The sequence below is a fragment of the Rhinopithecus roxellana genome, chromosome 14 (assembly GCF_007565055.1).
Source record: "Rhinopithecus roxellana isolate Shanxi Qingling chromosome 14, ASM756505v1, whole genome shotgun sequence".
Classification (NCBI taxonomy): domain Eukaryota; kingdom Metazoa; phylum Chordata; class Mammalia; order Primates; family Cercopithecidae; genus Rhinopithecus; species Rhinopithecus roxellana.
Window position 1 is genome coordinate 8,467,578 of NC_044562.1, and position 25,755 is coordinate 8,493,332.

The 25,755-nt window shown below is 37.1% G+C and overlaps 1 protein-coding gene across 3 annotated transcripts in view; it reads right to left on the reverse strand.

Moving 5' to 3' along the window:
• Nucleotides 1-25,755, reverse strand: part of HNMT (histamine N-methyltransferase) — a 51,666-nt gene that overhangs the window by 12,163 nt on the left and 13,748 nt on the right. Inside the window, exons 3-5 of one of the 3 annotated variants that reach the window (XM_010375744.2) lie at nt 3,172-3,279; nt 2,009-2,139; nt 1,414-1,896 (exon numbers count right to left, since the gene is read on the reverse strand). In XM_010375744.2, the coding sequence (XP_010374046.2) occupies nt 1,840-1,896; nt 2,009-2,139; nt 3,172-3,279 (296 nt within the window). In that variant the 3' untranslated portion in view covers nt 1,414-1,839. Of the gene's footprint in view, nt 1-1,413; nt 1,897-2,008; nt 2,140-3,171; nt 3,280-22,435; nt 22,632-22,965; nt 23,101-25,755 lie in introns of those variants that run through there. The other 2 variants (XM_030916886.1, XM_010375745.2) reach the window with 2 other exon arrangements.

The window sequence follows — 25,755 nt, forward strand, 5'->3', positions numbered from 1 at the left end:
CCCATGGCTTGCATCTTTGGACCCCACTCCCATAGACACTTCTTATATCTCCTCTTCATCTTTGTTGGACAAGAATTCAATGTTCCATGTAGCCTGTCCTTAGAGAATTCATTGCACAAAAGAAAAGTACTTTAGCTATGCCTGTTTCATATGAATGAATGAAATAAAATGGACCTGACCTGTGCATGGCTCACAGTGCCTTAGGGGCCACACTCCACATTTTCCACCACAGGGACCATAGGCAGGTACCCAAATATAGCAAATCAATATGATGACTAATAATCTGCAATATGACCTGGCTAGAAATGCGGAGGTGGCCCATAGAAGATCCCTTAAATTTTTCTCAAAAACAGTGAAATTTTCTGAATTGACAGTGAGGTTGTAAAAGTATCATGAGAGTGTGAGGACTACAGTGAGTAACAGAGAGGCAGAGATGCTGCACAGAAAAATGGGGCGTAGACAGAGATGGAGAGAGAAGAACAGGATAGAGATGCAGAGGGAAACAGAATTGTCATAAGAAAGAAGGAACAAACATGGAAGTTTTAAGAGAAATAGGAAAGAGAAGTTGATTCCCGAAATCACAACATTTATAACAGAAAAAAGAATGGGATCCAGGGTTAAGCAGAGGGAGTGTTTTTTGATAAAAGGAGGTTTTTGCAATAAGATGGAAGAAGGAGATGATGCACAAATGCAGTTATGTTTGCAAAGTTAGCTGGTGAAAAATGAGTTTCTATCTGGTAGTTTCTATTTTCTCTATACATTGTGAAGTGAGGTCATCGGTTCAGAACGAATGATCTGGGAGAGATTGCAGTAGTAGTAAGGAGAGAGGGGAGTTATAAAATAGTTATGTGAGGAAGTGGGAACAAAAGCAAATCTGGTAGAGAAATATCTTGGCATCCTGGACGGTGATAAGTACTACCTGACAGGCAAAAGATTTCATCAGCTAAAGAAGCAGAGACATAGAATTGCCTGTATATGACAAAATCCGAGTATTTCTTCCTTTGACTTGTAGTAAGTTTAGTCTTTTGGGGTGACTATCATTGTAGACCAGGAAGAAAAACAGTGTTTTGTTGTTAATCAAGTGGTATTGCCAAAATACATACATTTCCCGATGGTAACCAACTTCCAAAACCCATACATCCCTTATGCTATTCAGAAATATCAGTTATCTCTGGAAATCCAGCCCCATGCTATCTACTCAATAGTCACTCCTTTTCTATAACATGTATGAGTCAGTTTGTTGGATCTGGGTGATGGAAGTACAAATTTATTGAACCGAGGTATCATTTAATCTGCCCCTTCGACGATATGTCCACTACAGAAACACTCTGGGACATTGGTCCACTCAAACCTTTAGAGTCACTAGAGAATATGTTATGATGTTATCATTCTCAAATCTCTATATAAACATTCAATGATATAAAAATAAATTAAAGACTGGGTGCAGTGGCTCACACCTGTAATTCCAACACTGTTGGAGGTTGAGGTGGGAAGATCACTTGAGCCCAGGATTTTAAGACCAGTCTGGGCAACATAGTATGGCCGCAGCTCTACAAAAAATAAAAAAATTAGTTGGGTGTGGTGGTGCACACCTGTGGTCTTAACTAACCCGGAAGTTGGAGTGGGAGGATTGCTTAAGCTCAGGAGGTTAAGGCTACAGTGAGCTAAGATCATGCCACCACACTCCAGCCTGGGTGACACAGAGAAACTCCCATCTCAAAAAAAGAAATAAGAATTAAGCCAATATTTTTCATGGATAATTGTAGAGGTATTTTGATTAGAGAAAACTGGTTTTTTGAATGTTAAAGAGAATCTTAGTATTATAAACATCTTTATCCTTTATTTGGGCAGATCATGGTCACTTGTAAAATTAGAAATCAGAAGATTTTCATTTTCCTTTTAAAAGTTAGAATAGTAGGTATTCATTATATATATATATATATATATATATATATATATATATATATATATATCTGAAAAGTCTTCTTTTTATAATACATATTCTTACCTGAATCATATGAATAAAGTCCCACTTTTGAACCTCCTTTTTCTCCAACATTCTTCTTTGATATTCAGATGATGTCTCATTACGCCAAGCAAACTTTACATTCTCAAGGTTTGATGTCTTGGCTACAAGCTCTAAAATACAGAGAAGAGGTGACACACCATCAATTTTAATTGCAAATGTGGAACCCATTTCCATTTAGAATTTTAATGCAATCAATGTTATATACAAACAGATAGAAAGAACATTTTTCTTTCTTATGTCTGGGAGACCAGAGAGTTCATACTGCTTTTTTTTCTAGTATTTAATGAAATTAGAGGTGAAAGAAAGAGTCAGTAAGAAATAATTACAAGAACCCTGGGCAGACATAGGTTATATTGTCTTAGTATTAATGAAGAATCAACTGGTGAATTTTATCAATGGAAAGTGAATTGGAAACAGATGATATGTTTGTATAATTCAGGAGTAGGCAAACCACTGTCCAGGGACTATATCTAGCCTGCTACTTATTTTTGTATGAACTGCAAGCTAAAAACTTATATTGTTCTACTTCCTGACTTTGTGTGACTGCCATTCATGTTTCACGTCATTACATTTTTGAATGATTAAAAAAAAAAAAAGAAGGATGCCATTTCATATGTGAAAATGATATGAAATTCAAATTTTAGTGTTTACAAATAAAGTTGTATTCAAACACAGCCATGCTCATTAGTTTACCTCTTTTTGGCTGCCTTTGTGGCACATGGCAGGTTGATTAGTTGTGACAGAGACTGGATTGACCTTCTGAGTCTAAAATATTTACTATTTGGTCTTTGCCAGGAAAAGTTTATGAACTTTTACTGTAATCCACTAAACATAAGCTCTTTAAGGTTGGTTTAAATAATTCTGGATCAATGAATGAATCTCTATCTAAGCATAAACATCAAAAGGTAATCATTGATGACAACTGGGGAATGGATTAAGCGTCAATAGAAAAGGGAGTTTATTATTCACTGTTCACATTTTGAGATGTTTAGTCATGCCTGCCAAGAACTAATTCAGTTCTTCTCCCACTAAGCTTGTGAAAAGTATATCACAGTAACTATATTATTAATCATTCAGGGGAACAATTTGAGTTAAGTCTTTTGGGATAGGATCTGGGGTAGAGGACCAGGAGTTACAGGTACCTTTGTATTTGGCAATTTGTTCAGCACTTGGCTCAACAACTTCATTGTTGATACAAATTCCTGGGTATTGAGCCTGAACTTTGGAGATAATTTGAAGATCAATTTCACCTGGAAGATAAACATATGGGACAGGTCACATCATTCCAGCAAGAAATGATTAAAAACAATTTTAGCTGATTTATTATTTACCCTACCTTTACTAGGAAAGCCTAGCATTAATAAAGAATAATGTTCAACTGCTGCCCTGCCATGAGGCCCGTGATGCTGAACAGCTAGGTTCTAAGTAGCCATAGTAATGTGACTCAAGGAGGGCTGTGAGTGCCATTCATTCGTTCATATGATCTTTAATATCTATCACTATATTTCATCAAATCAAAGATGCTGTTGATTATAGAAGGAAATTAACCCTTATTTTTGTTTCACCAAGTTAGAAAAAAAGCCACGGTCAATTATAATTTTAAGATTTTATCAGCTGGACAACATAACAGTATCAGAGGTATTAAAATATGAAAAAAAAATGCACCTCAGAATTGGTAGAGTAGGCTAGGCCAGAAGAGTACAAGAAAAAAAAGTCAGATTAAAAAAGGGTACAAATAAGTCAGGTAAAATAAAGAAGAAAAACATGTCAGATATCTGCCCTCATAAACACTATTATCTGTGACACAGACACAGAAATAGCCCTGGCTCAGTTGAATCAAGGTAGGAAAGGGGAAGAGAACATGTGGGGAGAGGACGAGAGATGAGGCCAGGGTGATGGTGCTTCATGGGGGAAGATCACTTGTGAACTCTGTCACTCTCAGGGTAAATGGCAGTTAGCCCAGAAACTGTGGGGAAGTGAGGGATTGCAGATACAGGGGACAAGATGACAGACACACACACAGAAAATAGAAGAGAGTATTTGAACCTACTAGCAGTCTGGATTTCTTAGAATATGGAGCAAGGCAGGGCCTCCAAGCAAGAGGTGATTCCAGAAAGCTATGGTGAGGTGACTGTGAGCAAGGCAGATATTTATTCATACTTATATTATTCATATTATTATATGAATATAATATAATTATATTATTCATATATATTATTCATATTACACCATGTTTCAGGCACTGCACTAGGCTCTACAGAATGATTATAAGAAGGGTCAGTAGATACCTGCCCTGGTGAAAATTCAGCCTGTAAGGGACAGTGTAAGAGAGATGACAATAATCAGATGGATTTGAGTTTTAAACCTGTCTTCTTCACTTACTGGGTGTATACAACTTTGGGCAATTTGCTTTACCTCTCCAAGCTTCATTTTTTAAATTAGAAAAATAAAAATAATAATAGTACCTAATTTATTAGTTGTGAGGGTTAAATGAAGTAATGCATATAATGCACAGTGCAAAATAAAGTTGGCACTGAATAAATGTTAGCTGTTCATTATTTTTATTGTTATTTTGAGTACATCTCTTTGAAAATATCTCCTCTCCCTATTGCTGATACCTCCAACTTATGTTTTGCACTTTAATTCAATTAGGTTATGATGTTGACCTTCATTAAAATGGAAATACCTCCTGGCAGGATTAGCATAGGAAAATGTTAGTCTTTAACATTTGGCATAAATGACATTAACAGAACCTTTCCAAGGTTGCACATGGCAGGAAGCAAAAGCAGAGGTCATAAGACTGGGAGGTCTGGAAGGAAAGAGATGAGGAAGATAAACCAGGAACAGAAGATGCTAGACTAGGAAAAGACAGTGGTCCAGGAGCATGAGAGTCCCAAGCACTGGCAATAGGAGATGGCATACATGGTGTGTGTGGAGGGAAGGAGGGAGAGTGGGAAGGAAGCTGAAATAGAGTATGAAGTCACTTATGTGACCATTTTCTTCACAGCCAGCCCTACCTACTTAAAATCGTGTATTTCTTCATTGATAACTATAGCTGCCATTTATTATTGGCCACCTACTAATTGCCAAACACTGTGCTAGGCTCTTTACCTGGAACATCTCATTAATCCTGACAGCAAGTTCCATGATATTATTAATATTCTCAACTGGATTAGGTGATTTGAGTATGTTGACATTCAAGGGATATTGATATACCTGAAGTTTAAGTCACATTTGTCTAAATCTACAATGTTTGTTCTTCTAACTACTTCATGTAAGAAGTAGAAAGATAACAAATACTAAAAAGACATGAAAAGCCTTATATTCTTCTGTTCAGCAACCATTTTGAAGGGAAAAAAAGGTAACTAAGACAAAAGCCTGATAAGAGTAGCTGTGGGCTAATGGGAAATAGATTCTAGCTTGCCCCCAAAAGACTAGAGACCAAAATTTTCTGTTCTTGCCTCATATTAACCTAGCCACAAATTTTAAATGAAAAATTTGAGGATCTCAAATTTGACATTTTGAAAAAGATAACTGAAATGCAATTATATTCCCTCAGAGCTCGATGAGCTCTCCTCCAAAGATGGACCTAGACATTTCAGGTTGGCCTGGTTGGCAAAATATATCTAGCACAATCTGGGACATGTTCACAGCCAGGCAGTCCCTCTTCCTGGGGCACTGATAGAGGACACAATGCTAGAATCACAATTGACATACGGAACCCGTTGGTTTGCATAACAGCCTCTAGAGTGTAAGCCCATGTGTGCTGGATTCCTAGCAAAAATAGATTAAGTTTAAGAAGAGGCGATAATGCAACTATTTCCTTAAGAGTCAATTAGAACATAAAATCTATTTCTGACCTCGTAAGTAGGGTGACCATACTTGTTTGTTAGGGACATTTCCATTTTATACTTGTTGTTTTAGTGTCCATCTGCTTTTGTTTTTTGGTCCTAACTTGTTCATATGTTTGTTGGCCACATAAATGTCTTCTTTTGAGAAGTGTCTGTTCATATCCTTTGCCCCCTTTTTGATGGGGTGTTTTTTTTCTTATAAATTCATATAAGTTCCTTGTTAATTCTGGCTATTAGACCTTTGTCAGACGGGTAGAGTGCAGAAATTTTATCCCATTCTGTAGGTTGCCTGTTCACTCTGATGATAGTTTCTTTTGCTGTGCAGAAGCTTTTTAGTTTAATTATATACCATTTGTAAATTTGGGCTTTTGTTGCAATTGCTTTTGGCATTTTTGTCATGAAGTCTTTTTCCATGCCTATGTCCTGAATGGTATTGCCTAGGTTTTCTTCTAGGTTTTTATGGTTTTGGGTTTTACATTTAAGTTTTTAATCCATCTTGAGTTAATTTTTGTGTAAGGTGTAAGGAAGGGGTCCAGTTTCAGATTTCTGCATATGGCTAGCCAGTTTTCCCAGCACCATTTACTGGATAGGAGATCCTTTCCTTGTTGCTTGTTTTTGTCAGGTTTGTTGAAGATCAGATGGTTGTAGATGTGTGGCGTTATTTCTGAGGTCTCTGTACTGTTTCATTGGTCTCTATGTCTGTTTTGGTACCAGTACCATGCTGTTTTGGTTACTGTAGACTTGTAGTATAGTTTGAAGTTAGGTAGCATGATGCCTCCAGCTTTGTTCCTTTTGCTTAGGATTGTCCTGGCTATATGAGATCTTCTTTGATTAGACGTGAAACTTAAAATAGCTTTTTCTAATTCTGTGAAGAATGTCAATGGTATTTTGATGGGAATAGCATTGAATCTATAAATCAATTTGGGCAGTATGGCCATTTTCATAAAATTGATTCTTCTTATCCAGGAGGATGGAATGTTTTTCCATTTGATTGCATCCTCTCTTACATCCTTGAACAATGCTTTGTAGTTCTCCTTGAAGAGGTTCTTCACATCACTTTTAGCTGTATTCCTAGGTATTTTATTCCCTTTGTAGCAATTGTGATTGGGAGTTTATTCATGATTTGGCTCTGTGTTTGTCTATTGTTGGCGTAAAGGAATGCTTGTGATTTTTGCACATTGATTTTGTATCCTGAGACTTTGCTGAAGCTGCTTATCAGTTTCAGAAGTTTTTAGGTCAAGATGATGGGGTTTTCTTTTTCTTTTTTTTTTTTTTTTTTTTTTTTTTTTTTGTTGTTGTTTTCTCTTTTTATTTTGAGAGGGACCCAGGCTGGACCTTAGGCATCCTCTGAGATCCCCCAGAATCTTCTGGGAAGAGGCATTTCCCTCACACCCAGAACCAGTGAATGAGGAGGCAGGTTGCTATTATGATTCCACCAAGACAGTGACGCTCCTCCCCATGGCTTCAGAAAACATCCACCTTGGAAAAGTAAATGTTCCCTTCCTCCCTCCAATCCCCTACAATCATGTTGTCTGCAAACAGAGACAATATGACTTCCTTTCTTCCTATTTGAATACTTTTTATTTCTTTCTGTTGCCTGATTGCCCTGGCAACAACTTCCAATACTATGTTGAATAGGAGTGGTGAGAGAGAATATCATTGTCTTGTACCAGTTTTCAACAGGAATGCTTCCAGCTTTTGCCCAATCAATATGATATTGGTTGGGTAAGTTTGTCAGAAATAGTTTTTATTATTTTGAGATATGTTCCATTAATACCTAGTTTATTGAGAGTTTTTAACAAGAAAAGATGTTTAATTTTATCAAAGGCCTTTTCTGCATCTATTGAGATAATAATGTGGTTTTTGTCTTTCGTTCTGCTTATGTGATAGATTATGTTTTTTGATTTGTGTATGTTGAACCAGCCTTGCATCCCAGGGATGAAGCTGACTTGATCCTGGTGGGTAAGTTTTTTGATGTGCTACTGAATTCGGTTTGCCAGTATTTTATTGAGGATTTTCCCACCGATACTCATCAGAGATACCGGCCTGAAGTGTCCTTTTTTTGTTTTGTCTCTTCCTGATTTTGTTATCAGGATGATGCTGGCTTCATAAAAATGAGTTAGGGAGGCATCCCTCCTTTTCAATCGCTTGTAATAGTATCTGAAGAAATGGTACCAGAAATGGTACTTTGTATTTCTGGTAGGACTCAGCTGTGAATCCATCTGGTCCTGGACTTTCTTTGGTTGGTAGGCTATTAATTACTTCCTCAATTTCAGAACTTGTTATTGGTCTATTCAGGGATTCCACTTCTTCTTGGTCTAGTCTTAATTGGGGAGGGAAGTGCCCAGGAATTTAACCATTTCTTCTAGAGTTTCTAGTTTATTATGTAGAGGTGTTTATAGTATTCTCTGATGGTAGTTTGTATTTCTGTGGGGTCAGTAGGGATATCCCCTTTATCATTTTTTATTGTGTCTATTTGATTCTTCTCTCTTTTCTTCTTTATTAGTCTAGCTAGCAGTCTGTCTATTTTGTTAATTTTTTCAAAAAACCAGCTCCTGAACTCATTGCTTTTTTTTTTTTTTTTTTTTTTTAAGGTTTCTTTGGGTCTCTATCTCCTGTAATTCTTCTCTGATCTTAGTTATTTCTAGTCTTCTTCCAGCTTTTGGATTAGTTTGTTCTTGCCTCTGTAACTCTTAATTGTGATGTTAGGGTGTCAACTTGAGATCTTCAAGCTTTCTGATAGGGTTATTTAGTGCTATAAATTTCCCTCAGCTATAAATTTAACACTATTAAATTCACTGCTATAAATTTAACACTGCTTTAGTTGTATCCCAGAGATTCTGGTACGTTGTCTCTTTGTTCTTGTTGGTTTCAAAGAACTTCTTGATTTCTGCTTTAATTTCATTATTTACCCAGGAGTTATTCAGAAGCAGGTTGTTTAATTTCCATGTAATTGTGTGGTTTTGAGTGAGTTTCTTAATCCTGAGTTCTAATTTGATTGCACTGTGGTCTGAGAGGCTGTTATGATTCCAGTTATTTTGCATTTGCTAAGGAGTGTTTTATTTCCAATTATGTGGTCGATTTTAGAATAAGTGCCAAGTGGCATTGCAAAGAATGTATATTCTGTTGATTTTGCAGATGTCTACTAGGTCCACTTGATCCAGAGCTGAGTTTAGGTCCTGAATATCTTTATTAATTTTCTGTCTCATTGATCTACTGATAACACCCACTGACAGTGGGGTGTTAAAGTCTTCCACTATTATTGTCTGGGGGTATACCTCTCTTTGTAGGTCTCTAAAAACTTGTTTTATGAATCTGGGTGCTCTTGTATTGGGTGCATATATATTTAGAATAGTTAGCTCTTCTTGTTGAATTGTTCCCTTTACCATTATGTAATGCCCTTGTCTTTTTTGATCTTTGGTTTAAAGTCTGTTTTGTCAGAGACTAGGATTGCAACCCCTGCTTATTTTTTGCTTTCCATTTGCTTGGTAAATTTTCCTCCATCCCTTTATTTTGACCCTATGTGTGTCTTTGCACATGAGATGGGTCTCCTGAATACAGTACACTGATGGGTCTTGACTCTTTATCCAATTTGCCAGTCTGTGTCTTTTAATTGGGACATTTAGCTCATTTACATTTAAGGTTAGTATCATAATGTGTGAATTTGACCCTATCATCATGCTGCTCTTTGGTTATTTTGTACACTAGTTGTTGCAGTTTCTTCATAGTGTCATTGGTCTTTATATTTTGATGTGTTTTTGCAGTGGCTGCTACTGGCTTTTCTTTTCCATGTTTAGTGCTTCCTTCAGGAGCTCTTGCAGGGCAGGCCTGGTGACAACAAAATTCCTCAGCATTTGCTTGTCTGGAAAGGATTTTATTTCTCCTTCACTTATGAAGCGAGTTTGGCTGGATATGAAATTCTAGGTTGAATTTTTTTTCTTTAAGAATGTTGAATATTGGCCCCCAATCTTTTCTGACATGTAGAGTTTCTGCTGAGAGGTCTGCTGTTAGTCTGATGGGTTTCCCTTTGTAGGTGACCTGGCCTTTCTCTCTGGCTGCCCTTAACAATTTTCCTTCATTTTAATCTTCAATCTGATGATTACGTGTCTTGGGGAGTATCTTATTATGATTTTCTTGTGGAGTATCTTAATGATGTTGCCTGTATTTCCTGAGTTTGAATGTTGGTAGTCTTGCTAGGTTGAGGAAATTCTCCTGGATAATATCCTGAAGTGTGTTTTCCAGCTTGTTTCCATTCTCTCGATCTGCTTCTTGTACTCCAATCAATTGTAGGTTTGGTCTTCTTATGAAGTCCCATATTTCTTGGAAGCTTTGTTCATTCCTTTTCATTCTTTTTTTCTCTAATCTTATCTGCATGCCTTATTCCAGGAAGGTGGTCTTCAGACTCTGACATCCTTTCTTCCACTTGGTTGATTCAGCGATTGATACATGTGTACACTTCAGGAAGTTCTTGGGCTGTGTTTTTCAGCTCCCTCACATTGTTTATGCTCCTCTCTAAACTGGTTATTCTAGTTAGCAATTCCTCTAACATTTTTTCGAAGTTCTTAGCTTCTTTGCATTGGGTTAGAACATGTTCCCTTAGATCTGTGTAGTTTTTTATTACCCATCTTTTGAAATCTACTTCTGTCAATTTGTCCATCTGATCCTCCCTCCAGTTCTGTGACCTTGATGGAGAAACACTGAAATCATTTGGAGGAGTAAAGACAGTCTGACCTTTTGGGTTTTTAGCATTGTTTCACTGATATTTTCTCAACTTCTTGAGTTTGTCTAGTTTTGGTCTTTGAGGCTGCTAACCCTTCGACGGGGTTTTTGTGGAGACTTGTTGTTGTTGTTTTTGACGCTGTTGTTGCTTTCTGCTTGTTTGTTTTTCTTTCAATGTTTAGGTCCCTCTTCTGTAGGGCTGCTGCCATTTGCTGGGGGTTCACTTCAGGACCTATTTATCTAATTTGCTCTTGGGCCTGGAGATGCTACTCAAAGAGGCTGGAGAACAGCAAAGTTGAGTGCCTGCTTCTTCTTCTGGGACTTCTGACCTTGAGAGGCACCAGCCTGATGCCAGTATAGGGCACAGTATACACTCCTGTATAGGGTGTCTGACAACCTCTATTGAAGAGTCTCACCCAGTTGGGTGGCATGGGGAACAGGACCTGTTGAACACAGTGCCTCACTTGGGGGGAACCCATTTGTCTGGGCTGCCTGGATTCCTCAGAACTACCAAGAGGAAAGGCTAAGTCTGCTGGTCCACAGAGACTGCAGCCATCCCTCCCCATAGGGACTCAGGCCCCGGGAGATCCGGATTCTGTCCCTGAGCCTCTGGCTGGCGTTACTGGAATTCAGGTGGGGAAGACTCACCCAGTGAGGAAGGATGGGTCAGGGTCAGGCCTGAAGAGGCACTCTGGCCACAGACTGCCATAGCCAGTGTGTTGGACTGGGAGGGACAAGTCTTGGGACCAAGCTGTCCAGCCTCCCTTTCTCTGGAAGGGGAAAAGCACAGCCTGGGGCTATAGAGATGGATGCCGCCCTTCCTCTGCCCAGGGAGCTTTGTGTTAGGCAGATGCGAATCCCAGTGCCCTCTGCTGCTCCTCCCCTAGGGAGCTCAAATAGCTTTGACAGCAGGCAGCCACAGCCAGTGCTGGTCGCCCCTCCCCCTAGGAGTTCGGTAGGCTTAAGCAGATTCCTTCCAACTGTGAGGCTATGAGTCTGTGCATTCTTGGGTTGGGACGCTAGTCCCTGGTGGTGTGAGTTCACGAGTGGGATCTTCCAATCTGTGGGTTGCACAGTTCTGTGGAAAAAGCACGCTCACCCACTGGCTCTCTTGGCTGGTGGGAGCGGACTCCCCCATCCCATGGGGCTCTCCTGTGGGCCTCCACACCACACTGTTCTTCTTTCTCTTCGTGGTTCACGCCAGCCTCCTAGTCCATTCTGATGAGAGAATCTGGATGCCTCAGCTGCTGGTGAAGTATTCACAAGCTTATTATGTTTTTTTTCAATGGGAGCCTCCAAAGGCTGCTGTTTCTAGTTGGCCATCTTGGCCCCACCCTGTGTTATTTTTATAATAGGTATTAGTATTTCTTACTGTGATATAAATGTAAGAAATAATACAATCATCTATATCTATAGCTAGCTATATAAATGTCTACTTCTATTTACATACATATATGTGTCTTTATAGAAATGCATGTATATGCATATATCAATATGTGATATTATTTTATATCTATATATATTAGTTTTTATCTATGGCTCCTGGCTTATGATTCCCATAGCCCTTACTAATAGTCTTTTATTATAATGTTATGGTGCTTTTGGCATCAGGAGCAGACCTCAGAAAACCTTTCACCTACATAAGACAGGACTAAAACATTTTTCCACCTTTCTGATTGAGGGTCATAAGACCTTGTTTCAGAGGAGGTCCTGTCCCATATTCTAGAGGAATTAATGCTGCACAGAGAGGTCAAGAAGAATCTGAACAGATAGGCCTCACTGGGTTTCCCCACTCAGTCTATCAGCATTAGATTACAACCTTTTTGTCCAATCACATTACTACGTGGTTGTCCATGCTTCAGTCATGCCTATCCAATGAAGTTTTCATAAAAGGCCCAAGAGAACAGGATTTGAAGAGCTTCCAGATAATGAACATGTGTAGGCTCCTGAAGGGTGGCATATCCAGGCAGAGCATGAAAGCTCTGTGTACCTTCTCTCATACCTTACCCTATGCATCTCTTCATCTGTAGCCTTTGTAACATCTTATATAATAAACCAGCAAATGTAAGCCAGTTTCCCTGAGTTCTGTGAGCCACTTTAGTAAATTAATCAAACCCAAAGAGAGGTTGTGGAAACCTCAACTTGAAGCTGGCTGCTCAGAAGTTCTGGAGCCCCAAACTTGCAACTGGTGTCTGAAAAGGGGACAGTCTTTGTGGAACTGGGCCCTCAACCTGTGGGATCTGACATTATTTTCAGGAAGACAGCATCAGAATTGAATTGAATTGGAAGATACCTAATGGTATCTGCTGCTTGGTGTTGGGATTAAAAAAAACTCATGCATTTGGTCACAGAAGTCTTCAGTGTTGATTGTTGTGGTGAGACAGCAGAGGAAAAAGTTTGAGTTTTTCCCTCAGAATATATACATATGTATGTACACATAAATATATGTGTGTATATATACATATCCATAAGATATAAAATCATAAAATAAAATATTCCTTGACATTGTATTCTATATGATTTGCTTTTCAGTATCCCTGAGAAATAGGAGACATGTATTTTTAAAAACTAATTTATACCCATAATCTCCAACATAATATTGAAAGAGAAGAACAAAGTTGGAGAACTGACACTACCTGACTTCAAGACTTACTATAAAGCCATATTAATCAAAACAGCCTGGTATTGGCAAAAGAATAGACAAATAGATCAGTGGAACAGAATAGAGAGACCAGAAATAGACCCACATAAATATAGTCAACTGATCTTTGACAAAGGAGCAAAGGCAATACAATGGAGCAAAGATAGTCTTTTCAACAAATGGTGCTGCAACAACTGGATACCCACCTGCAAAAAAATGAATCTAGACACGGACCTTACATCCTTCACAAAAATTAACTCAAAATGAATCACAGAACTATGTGTAAAATATAAAACTGTAAAATTCCTAAAATATAACATAGAGGAAAACCTAGATGACCTTGGGTATGGCGATGACTTTTTAGATAGAAACCAAAGGCATCATCTATGAAATAAGTAATTAATAAGCTGAACTTTGTTAAAATTAAAAACTTCTGCTCTACAAAAGAAAATGTCAAGAGAATGAGATGACAAGCATGAAAGAAAATAATTGAAAAGAGCACATCTGAAAAAGGACTATTATCCAAAGTATACAAAGAACTCTTAAATCTCAACAATAAGAAAACAACCAGCACAATTAACAATTGGGTCAAAGACCTAAACACCTCACCAAAGAAGATATATAGATGACAAATAAATATATAAAAAGATATTTCGTATCATACGCCATCAATGAAATACAAATTAAAACATTAACGAAATACCATTACACACCTGGAAGGGCCAAAATCCAGAGCACTAATGACAACAAATGCTGGGAAAGATGTGGAGCAACGGGAACTGGTGGGAAAGGTAAATCTGGAGCCACTTTGAAATACAGTTTGGTAGTTTCTTAAAAAACTAAGCATAATCTTACCATAGGATTTAGTAATCAAGTTCCTTGGTTACTACCCAAAGGAGTTGAAAACTTATAGTTACACAAAAATCTGCACATAGATGTTTATTAGCTTTATTCATAATTGCCAAAGCTTGGAAGTAACCAAGATGTGTGGTTCAGCATATAAACTGATAAGTAAAAGAACAAACAAACAAAAATCTGTGGTACATGCAGAAAATAGAATATCATTCAGCACAAGAAAGAAATGAGTTACTAAGCCATGAAAAGACATGGAAGAAACTTAAATGCATATTATTAACTGGAGGGAACCAATCTGAAAAGCTTACATGCTGTATGATTTCAACTAGATGACACTGTGGAAAAGACAACATTATAGAAACAGTGAAAAGATCAGTGGCCACCAGGGGCTGAGGGGTGGAGGTGAAGGGATGGAGCATAGATGATTCTGGGGGCAGTAAAACTACTCTGTATAATATTATAATGGTGCATACATGCCATTATACATTTGTTTAAACCCATGGAATACAACACCAAAAGTAAACCCTAAAGTAAACTATGAGCTTCTAGTAATTATGTGTCAATGAATGTTTATCAATTGTAGCAGACTGTAATTCTGGGAGGGAATATATATATAATGGGGAGACTATCCATGCTTGAGAGCAGAGGTTGTATGGGAAATCTCTGTACCTTGCTGTCAATTTATCTGCAAACCCTAAACTTCTCTTTTAAAAACCTTTCTTTAAAACAAAACAACAAGGACAAAAATATTTATTTTTATTTTTTTGAGACAGCCGTGCCCTGTTGCGCAGGCTGGAGTGCAGTGGTGCGATCTCGTCTCACTACAACCTCTGCCTCCCAGGTTCAAGTGATTCTCCTGCCTCAGCCTCACAAGTAGCTGGGATTACAGACATGCACCACCATGCCAGGCTAATTTTCATATTTTTAGTAGAGACGGGGTTTCACCATAATGGCCAGGCTGGTCTCGAACTCTTGACCTCTGGTGATCTGCCTACGTTGGCCTCCCAAAGTGCTGGGATTACAGGCGTGAGTAATCTTGCCTTGCCAACCAAAAGATTTATATAATCCTCTTGTCTATAAAAAGAAAAGGGGGGGGTCAATAGTTCAGATCTGTCATATTATAGTCTTGTTTAACCATTTAACATTTAGTTCATTTAGTTTTAAGTATTATCTTTTCTTGAAACATTCACCCATGCTGTTTGTTATCCATCATCACTCAAAGTTTCTTCTTCCTTTATCTCCCTTTCCTGGCCATCAAGAAGTTTACTTTGTCTCTTCTGTCCCTACTGGCAATGCCCTTATGCAGGCCAAGATTATTCATCTTTGGAATACTGCAATAATATTCCAAAGGGTCAGCCTACCTCTGGTCTTGTATTCCTCAAAGCCCTTACCATGACAACCATTTTAAACCCTGCTAAGCAAACCCATCACTTCCCTGCTTAAAATCTTCTAGTGACTATAAAATGCATGAAGGTCAAGCTGCTCCAGTAAACATAGACTATCTGCCTGGCCCTTATTCTCATCTTTCACAGTTTTATATTCTGAAATTTGTGGCTCCAGAAGCCCTGAAATGCTTGCATTCTACCCTCTTTCCTTTATGTACCATCCTCTCCCATGCTTTCTCCTTTGCCTAAAAAGCTCTCCCTCACTTATTCACTTCAACTGGCTAACTCCTACACATCTAAAACTCTACCATTCATAGCTGATAATCTTAGTGGTCTTTCCCACAGAGCCCAGAAGCAGCATGAGAATCCTCCAGACACTACCCATCAATTGACTGGAGCTGGTAACACAGATAAAACACACTTGTCTTTACTGATCTAAATTACTGCTTTTCTTCATTTATATGATATACTAGCAAAGACTTGATTCCAATAAGTTTGTTAAAAATAACTAAAGATACGGCCGGGCGCGGTGGCTCAAGCCTGTAATCCCAGCACTTTGGGAGGCCGAGACGGGCGGACCACGAGGTCAGGAGATCGAGACCATCCTGGCTAATACGGTGAAACCCTGTCTCTACTTAAAAATACAAAAAACTAGCCGGGCGACGAGGCGGGCGCCTGTAGTCCCAGCTACTCCGGAGGCTGAGGCAGGAGAATGGTGTAAACCCGGGAGGCGGAGCTTGCAGTGAGCTGAGATCCGGCCACTGCACTCCAGCCTGGGTGGCAGAGCAAGACTCCGTCTCAAAAAAAAAAAAAAAAAAAAAAAAACTAAAGATACTTAAATGCTGGATTGAATAACTGAGCTGGCTTGATCATTAATCACTGCAAGCATATGAGAGGTTATTATACCCTATAGAACCATGAGCCATCAGAATTACAGATTCAAAGTAAACAAACAAACAAACAAACAAACAAACAAAAAAACAGTGGCCATTTGTCTTTTCTAAATGAATCCTTCAGAGCAGGACCCACAATGTTATGAATATGTTCCAGTATCAGGTATGAAGTGCTCTACAAACGCTTTCAGAGAGAACACAAGCCAAACTAATGTTTCAAAATAATGGCAGAAAGTAAACTAGACTTGAGTCAAATAATTCAGAAATTCTCAACAAATTCAGGGGTAAGTGAAAAAAATGTGGAAGGCAACAATCTACTTTTATTGTACATCGCAAAACTTTCTAGGAATCTTAAACTTGAGATCCAGAAAATGGCATTTAAGGAGAATAGGGCAATACATGCTCAGTTTATAGTCAGTCTCTTCCCACATGTGACCTCTCATGGTCGTTGCTTGGTCATAACTCTGATGATTGAGGACTACTTAGTTTTGACTTCCTAAGGCCTTTAGATACAAACACACCAACACATTAATCAGCAAGGCAAATTAATGATTTTTCAGTCTGTGCTTGTGATGATGATGTAACTGATTTTCTCAGTTGATCCCATGTGTGTAATTTTAGCAAAGTTGGGCAAATCCAAATATGTATCAGCATAAATCAATGGGATGCAGAGCACTTCATTTCAATACGCAATGTTTAGAAAGATATGCACCAAATTAAAATCAAGAGTTATCTTACGGTGACAGAATTATAGGTTATTTTTAGTTCTCTTTTTTTGTTTATAATTTGAAATATTTCTATAAAAATTTATTCAAATTAATTATTCTTGAAGTGTTCCTCTCCCAGTTAGAAAACCTTTCTGTGATGCTTACTTTTATGTGTCATCTCTACTGGGCCATGGGGTGCTCAGATATTTGGTTAAAACATGATTCTGGATGTGTCTGTGAGAGTGTTTTTGGATAAGATTAATGTTTGAATTGGTAGACTGAGTAAAGCAGATGGCCCTTCCTCGTGTAGTCAATCCAAGACCAGAAGAGAACAGCTTGAGCTGGAACTGGTCATTTCTGACCTTCAGACTCAGACTGAACTATCAGCCCTTGTTGAGTCTCAAGCCTTCAGGCCTGCTGGCTTTGAGACTAGAACTTACACCATGGGCTCTCCTGGGTCTCCAGCCTATCGACTGCAGATCTTGGGACTTGTCAGCCTTCATCATCATATGAGCTAATTCCTTATTTTACATATTAAGATATATATGTGTGTGTGTGTGTGTGTGTGTGTATATATATACACACACTATATATACTATAGTATATATAGTATAGTATATATATAGTATATATAGTGTATATATATATATATGTAATCTTGTTGGTTCTGTTTCTCCAGAGAACCCTGACTAATTATTACAAGTCTAAATTTATTCTGTTATTATTTTATATGCAAATGACTATCCCAAGGCATTTATCAACATATATGAAACAACTCATATTAGTAACAATTTGGCCTTTAGCTTACTGTAATCATTTAACCTCTCTACGCTAATTACCATATTTACCACTAACACTAATACCACATTTACCACTAAGTGTCTAATTAAACATCTTTATTTTATTTTAATTAATTTTTTTGTTTGTTTGAGATGGAGTCTCACTCTATCACCCAGGCTGGAGTGCAGTGGCATGATCCTGGCTCACTGCAAGCTCCACATCCTGGGTTCAAGGATACTTTGTAATGCGAGTTGTTCTCTCACATCCTGGAGGCTTACATTTGGTTTCATAAAATCACATGTATTTGATTTTAAAAGGCATGGCTGTATTATAGTAAATGTTAGTATACTGAAGATGTGATTATACCTTATATCATATATGAACTTTATCTGGCGACTCCAAGAACTGGTCTTCTGAGTGGGAGACTTTCTGTTCTGGGTAAGTGCACTAGTAAAAGAGGCTACAAAATGAAATTCGTATTGCTTAAAATATATGGATAAGTAGGTAGACAGCTGATTAGATGGATGCATGAATGCACAGACAGACTCACAGACTGCTACTAGTAAGATAGTTACTTGGATGACTAGAAGAATAAAAATACGTAGGAAAGAGAGAAGTCACAAGTTGGAAAAATAGGTTTTCTAGGTGCACTGCTGTGACATTTAAAAAAGCATGTTTAAAGGGCAGGATGTGAAGATGGGCTGAAAGAAAATCCCTAATAAAAGCTCTACCAATCCCCTACTCTTTAGCTAGCACATTATATGGAATCCTATTCTTAGGACACGGCTTTAAATTGAACATACACTTCCACTTGCATTGTTGATGGACATACATTTCTGCTATTTGAGATCCCAAGGCAGTCAAGGGATGGAGTTAGAGCGGTTTTACACATTCTTAATTCTTTTTTTTTCTTTTAGTTTTGGTTCTTGTGGCACTGCCTTTAGCACACACCAATTTTGTCCATGCACATTGTAGGCAGATAGTGAGAAGTTGAGAGTCTTATATGTCATGTCTCTTCTGTCTTAAACTCGTCTGTCATTATAAAATTATAATCCTACTTTACTACTATTCAAAGGCAGAGAATAGAACTTCATGACATGATTGGTGGTATATCAGATGTTTTATTAATCACATAATGATTATAATTAACTCATGCCAGCCCTAGCTAAATGGCCCAATCTTTTTTCTTTATCTTTATAGTGCTTCCAGAATTCTGCATGCTTTTCATAGGGTATTTAAATCTCTCCTGAACTCATTTGCTCATCTACAAAATGGGAAAATATAACTCACATTCACTCCTTACATCATATGGTAACTTTTAAAAAATGCTATTTTTATAAATTTTTTAAGTTTAATTTTTCTATGCCAAACTTATCGACAATCTTCTACTGTAAAATCAGGACAACTGATTAATATAGTTAATTACCTCAAAAATTTAATTCCAATATTTACTTATTGTTCAGATTTTGAGATAACCAACAAGAACCAAAAATCAAAGCCTGAGACTAATTTGGGAATTTTGTGTGCTATACTGTCTTTCTTTCAATCATACACTAAGGATCCATTATATGCCAGGAAATGCCCACTGTTGGGCTTACAGAGATAATTTCTTAAAAAGTTAATAGGCACATTGACATTGCTCAAACTCGTTAATAATCAGAGATGAAAATTAAAATGGCAATACAATATCATCTGATGCTTGTTGGACTTGTAAAACATCAGAAAGCTAAAGAATGCTAAGTAATGATGGATATTCAGATAGAGAAATTTCATCCAGGCCACTGAGAATATAGACTGGAGCAGCCACTATGGGGACTAATTTGGTAATACTTATTCAAATTAAATATATGCATAACCTATGACTCAGGAGTTCTGAATTGAGCACGTAATAAAAATGCATAAGCCAAAGAAATTCTCACATAGGTGGATAAGGAGATATTGAACCACGTTCACTACAGCATTGCTTAGGATAGAAGGGGGTTAGATGGAAAGTTATAAGGCAGAAAAATTGTGGTGGATGCACAACATTCAATATTCTGTAACAGTCAGAATGCATAGATCAGATCAATACTTAGCAATACAGGTAATCTTCAGGGTATAGTACTCAGTGACAATGCAAGAAAGAGTAATCTGTTGAGGGAAACCAGAATAGGTGACCTCAACATCTGCCTCTTTGACAAGAAAATTATTTTTGAACTAAAGGCAATTAAGAAGCAGCAAATGGAGGAAAAATTTTCCCTATCCTCCTGCTTTTCTGCCTAAGAGCAGGACATAAATTCTCCTTTACTGGAGACAACTCTAAACTCTTAGCGGCCCAGAGATAGCACCAGAGGAATCCGCAAACAAACTTACTCATATTTTCCACCCATATATTTACCTTCCCACAGTTTCCCAGCCTTGGAAGCCTAAAATAATTTTCCTTTGCCCTGTCATTTCCCCACAAGTTTATTTTTTGTTGAAGGTGCTCTACAAGCCAGAGTTCCAAACCACCACTTCGAGTTACATTTCCATGGGGTTTATCCTATATGATGAGCACTGCACGTTAATAAACGTGTTTGTTTCCATCTTATTAATCTATCTTTTGTTATAGGGATCTATCCCAACTAAGAATTCATGAGGGCTGAGGGGGGAATTTTTTTTGTTCCCTACAATACATATTGTATACACTATATGTATATTATATAAAAAGTATACAATAGGATAATAAAAATGTACAGATTGGTAATGGGAAACATAAAACACATTAAGTGCAATAAATTATAACAATGGTATAATGGAATTCTTCAGGGCAAAGAGTGAAAATACAAAGCCAGAGTTAGTGACTGTGGTGAGGACAAGGGAGGCTGAGTCCAAGGAGAAGAGCAGGAAATACTTTGTGGAGGATGTGGAGGAAATACCCCTTGGGCAAGTCTGTGTATTCTACTGTTAGCTCTCTTCCTGGTTTTGGGTTACTTACTTTAGACTACTTTAGGCTCTAGAACTTTCTCTATAATAATAATGAGCAACTACATAGGTTCTGCATGATATTTATGGATGAGGTTTTGGGATAATAGGAAAAAATCATGTGCTTCAGGAAAAATCCGACCTGGGCTTGGAGAGCCTATTACATGATGAAATGCATCTTAAACCGTCTGAGCCTCAAAATATCTTAACTTCAGCTCTTTCATTTTTAAAGGAAGTCCCCACAGAGTCTCCATGAGAATAAAATGTGATTACATATGTCAAGTGACTAGTAAAGTGTCTGGAAAATAATAAGCCTTCAGTAACACTTAGCCCCTCTGTGATTCCGCTTCCAAAATCGATAGCACGTAGGCAGCTTGTGTTATTATAGCATATAAAGGGAAAGAAAACTTTTTACTAAGCAATATCATTGAGCAAATTTTTGGAAGCTAGCTGGCTATAAATTTCTTAAAAATTTAATAAATTTTAGTTTTATGAAAACTTGTTTTCTAATCAGCTGAATTGTGGATTTTTTTTTTTTTTTCACTCCCGTGTAATTTCCTACCAAACAAAATATGCTGGCTTTTTGATTTGGGAAGTTAATGAAAACTGAATTATTAAAAATCTCCTTCTCTGTAAATCTCAATTTTTGGTACCACCCTGTCCCTCAAATCTGCCACAGCCATAGAATTAATTCCCGTGTCTCCATTCTGGGCAATATTGAGTATTTTACTTAATTTTAAAGTCAGATATTTTTGTGGTTATAATATCCTGCTTTCACATAAGCCGTATTTTAAATGCATCACACTTACATTCAATGAAGAGCAGATAATGGAGATCTCTGAATGTGGAGCTTATAAGTTCAAAAACAAAGAAAAGGAAGTGCCTCATTTTCCAGACAACTATTCTCCACTCCCTGAAGTTCAAGGATACGTTTAATAAGATAGAAGAGAAATGCTGCATTTTTTTTAAATCCAAAGACATTTAATTTAAAATGGAAAAAAAAAATGTGAAAAGAAAAAAATAAGGCTGGGTACAGTGGCTCCTGCCTGTAATCCCAGCACTTTGGGAGGCCTAGGCTGGTGGATCACTTGAGGCAAGGAGTTCATGACGAGCCTGGCCAACATGGTGAAATCTCTACTAAAAATACAAAAATTATCTGCGTGTGGTGGTATGAGCCTGTAATCTCAACTACTCAGGTGACTGAGGCACCAGAATCACTTGAGCCTGTGAGACAGAGGTTGCAGTGAGCCTAGATCGCGCCACTCCACTCCAACCTGGATGACCCAGAAAGACTCCATTTCAAAATAGTAATAATAATAATAATAAGAAGAAGAAGCCTCTAGAAAGACAAAACAACTCAAATTTCTTATTCACCAGAATTATCCTATGCAAATGTGTGGGCCTCTCCGTCCTTTAAATTGCATATGTGTAAAATGGATATAAAATGGTTTATGTTACAGGGTTAGAGGCATTGTAAAGATTACAGGCATTATATGGAGGTAATTTACCACACAGTTCATGATATATAGTAATTACTTAATAAAGTGAAGCTATTATACATTAATTCAACCAATTTTTTGAGCACCTACTAAATGTCAGGTTCTAACCACTGGAGATGTAGCAGTGAATAAAACAGGCAAAAATACCCTATTTTTTATGGATGGTGAGAAGTCCCACGGAGAAAACCAAAGCAACAAAGAAAAGGGAAGCTGCAGTGTGAAGGCTTTGCAATTTTCAACTGTGTGGTCAAGTAGGCTTCAAGGAAAAGGTGACACTTAAAAGAGGCTAAAGGAAACTAGGAATGAGGGAAAGGAAGACGAAGACGTGCCTTATTTTTTTTTTTTTTTATTTTTTTTTTTTTTTTGAGACGGAGTCTCGCTCTGTCGCCCAGGCTGGAGTGCAGTGTCCGGATTTCAGCTCACTGCAAGCTCCGCCTCCCGGGTTTACGCCATTCTCCTGCCTCAGCCTCCCGAGTAGCTGGGACTACAGGCGCCCGCCACTTCGCCCGGCTAGTTTTTGTATTTTTAGTAGAGACGGGGTTTCACCGTGTTAGCCAGGATGGTCTCGATCTCCTGACCTCGTGATCCGCCCGTCTCGGCCTCCCAAAGTGCTGGGATTACAGGCTTGAGCCACCGCGCCCGGCCAGACGTGCCTTATTAAACGGGCAGCTCCAAATGGCAACTCAGAAGAGTGCTCATCATGTATCCTCATGCCTGACTTGTCGTTCTGACAGGTCCTACACAAAATGAAACACGAATTCTGCTTGAGAACCCTGGAGCTTCCCCAAATGAGAAAATCTGCAGGTCAAGAAAATAGGGGATTAAAGACTGTGGCCATATCTCCTGCCATTCTATTTCAGCCTATCCCTACTTCATTTCTCATATCAAAATATATATTATCAGCAGGAAAAATTTAATTCTATTACATGTTGCATTAAGATTATTATCATTTTTGTTCCCTCTACTAGAATATCAGGCAGTAAAAAAAATGGTTTCTAGGAAGAGCGATTGCTCATGTGACTCCGTGCTTGGAGATGAAAGATAATTTCAGCTGTGGGTTTGCAGCTAGCGCAAGAACAATCTGATTGTGAATCGCAATGTGAAAGATAGAAGATTCCTGACAAGATCCTTTCTTTTCTTTACTTCTCTCTTTCTCTATCTCCCTCCAATCCCCTGGTACCTCAGTATTGAAGCAGTCTGTCTGTATGAAAATATGAGTATAAAATATTAAAATAACTATAGAATTTCAAGAAGGAGATTATAAATTCTTAGTCAAAAGGCTGTTGCCATTTGTTTTCACGTGTCTTCTGGCCCTTGGCCCAGGAAATCTACTGCCTAAGGGTTTTGCAACTGCAGGAAAAAATGTTCTACAAAACACAAACTTAGAGAAAATGCTTCAAAGGGTGCTGAAGACTGAAATGTACAGATATTTGATGGAAAACTCAGAAAAGATACATCAAATACCTCAAGAAACAGAGGATAGCCACCATTCTCTTGATCAGCATCATCCTCACCATCCCCAGAGCTGAAGAATACTCGGTTCTAGGCACTGACCATCTACCGGCTCTGAAGAAAAGCTCTGCTAATCTACAACATAACTGAGATCGCTCTTTAAGTATTTGCACAGGTATAAAATCTTTACAGAGCCGGGCGCGGTGGCTCACGCCTGTAATCTCAGCACTTTGGGAGGCCGAGGAGGGAGGATCACGAGGTCAGGAGATCGAGACCCTCCTGGCTAACAAGGTGAAACCCCGTCTCTACTAAAAAATATTTAAAAATTAGCCGGGCATGGTGGCAGGCGTCTGTAGTCCCAGCTACTGGGGAGGCTGAGGCAGGAGAATGGCGTGAATCTAGGAGGCAGAGCTTGCCGTGAGCCGAGATCGCGCCACCGCACTCCAGCCTGGGTGCCAGAGGTAGACTACGTCACACATACACACACAAAAACCCGTTACAGGTGAATTAAAATCTTCTGAAGAAAAGCTGTTAGGAAAACACACTTATTGGAGCAGTGCTTTGGGCTTCAGCTAATTAGCTGAAGGAGATGAAGGAGAGGCCAGGGAGTCTAGTCTCTACCATCATCTCTCGTACATAAAATTATAGTTTTGTTTCTTTCTCTCTCTGGCTAAAAATTAATAATGCAGAAAACTCGGGACATAGAAAACGGTAAAAAAGTAGAAAAGAAATATCTCACTGCTCCCTAAACTTTTATTTTTCTCCATTGATCAAATTAAGGTTTTTCTTAGTCTATCTAGGTGAGATTATTATGATGTATATAAATTATTTTGCCTTTCTCTTGAGTGTTAAACTATGAATATATCAAAATTTATTTCAATGTGTTATTTGTAGTGGCTATACTATATTCTCTTAAATGGACATGTGAAATAATTCATTTAATCATTAATCTTTCATATATAATATAAATAAAAGTATACATTTATGTAAAATACATTTATATTTGTATTTATATATACTTTATACATGGAAATATACATGGATATATGTTTATATGTGAAAATATAATTTTACATTTAATTTGTCTTATATATACATAAACTATACTTTATATATTATATACTATAAATAATATACTATATAACATATATAAACTATACTATATATTATACAATATACTATATTATATAATATAGTATGCTTATGTAGTATACTATATATTATATACTGTACTACCAATTATATATTATATAATATATTACTTATATATAATATGATTACCTATTTTGTGTATATTACCTATTATGTAATATGGAGTAAACTTTATACTATATATTATATAAGACTATATTATATATTATATAATTACATTACATAATTATAAAGTATTATATAATACTATTATCTATTATATACTATATTATAGAATAGTATATATAATATAATGTAGTATATAATACTATATTATATAATATATAGTATATATAGTATTATATATAATATTATATACAATATATAGTATACATAATACATAATATATTATAGTATAGTATAATATATACTATATATTATATATTATACTATTCATATTATATATAGTATGTATACTATATATACTATATAATATTGTTATAATATAGTATATATTATATACCACATATACTATATAATATACATAATATAGTTATACTATATAAAATAGTATATATAGTATTATATATAATATATGATATATTATATATAATATAGTTATAATATAAAATACTATGTTATATATTATATAATTATAATTATACAGTGCTATATTATATAATTATATAATTATAATTATACAGTACTATATTATATAATTATATTATAAATAGTATAGTATAGTTAATATATACACATATAACTATAGTACAGTTAATATAAACACATCTAAATATACTTAAAATTGACTATTATCAGTCTCATATATAGTTTTAGATGTTTTGCTATTGTGAGGAGACTGAAAATGAG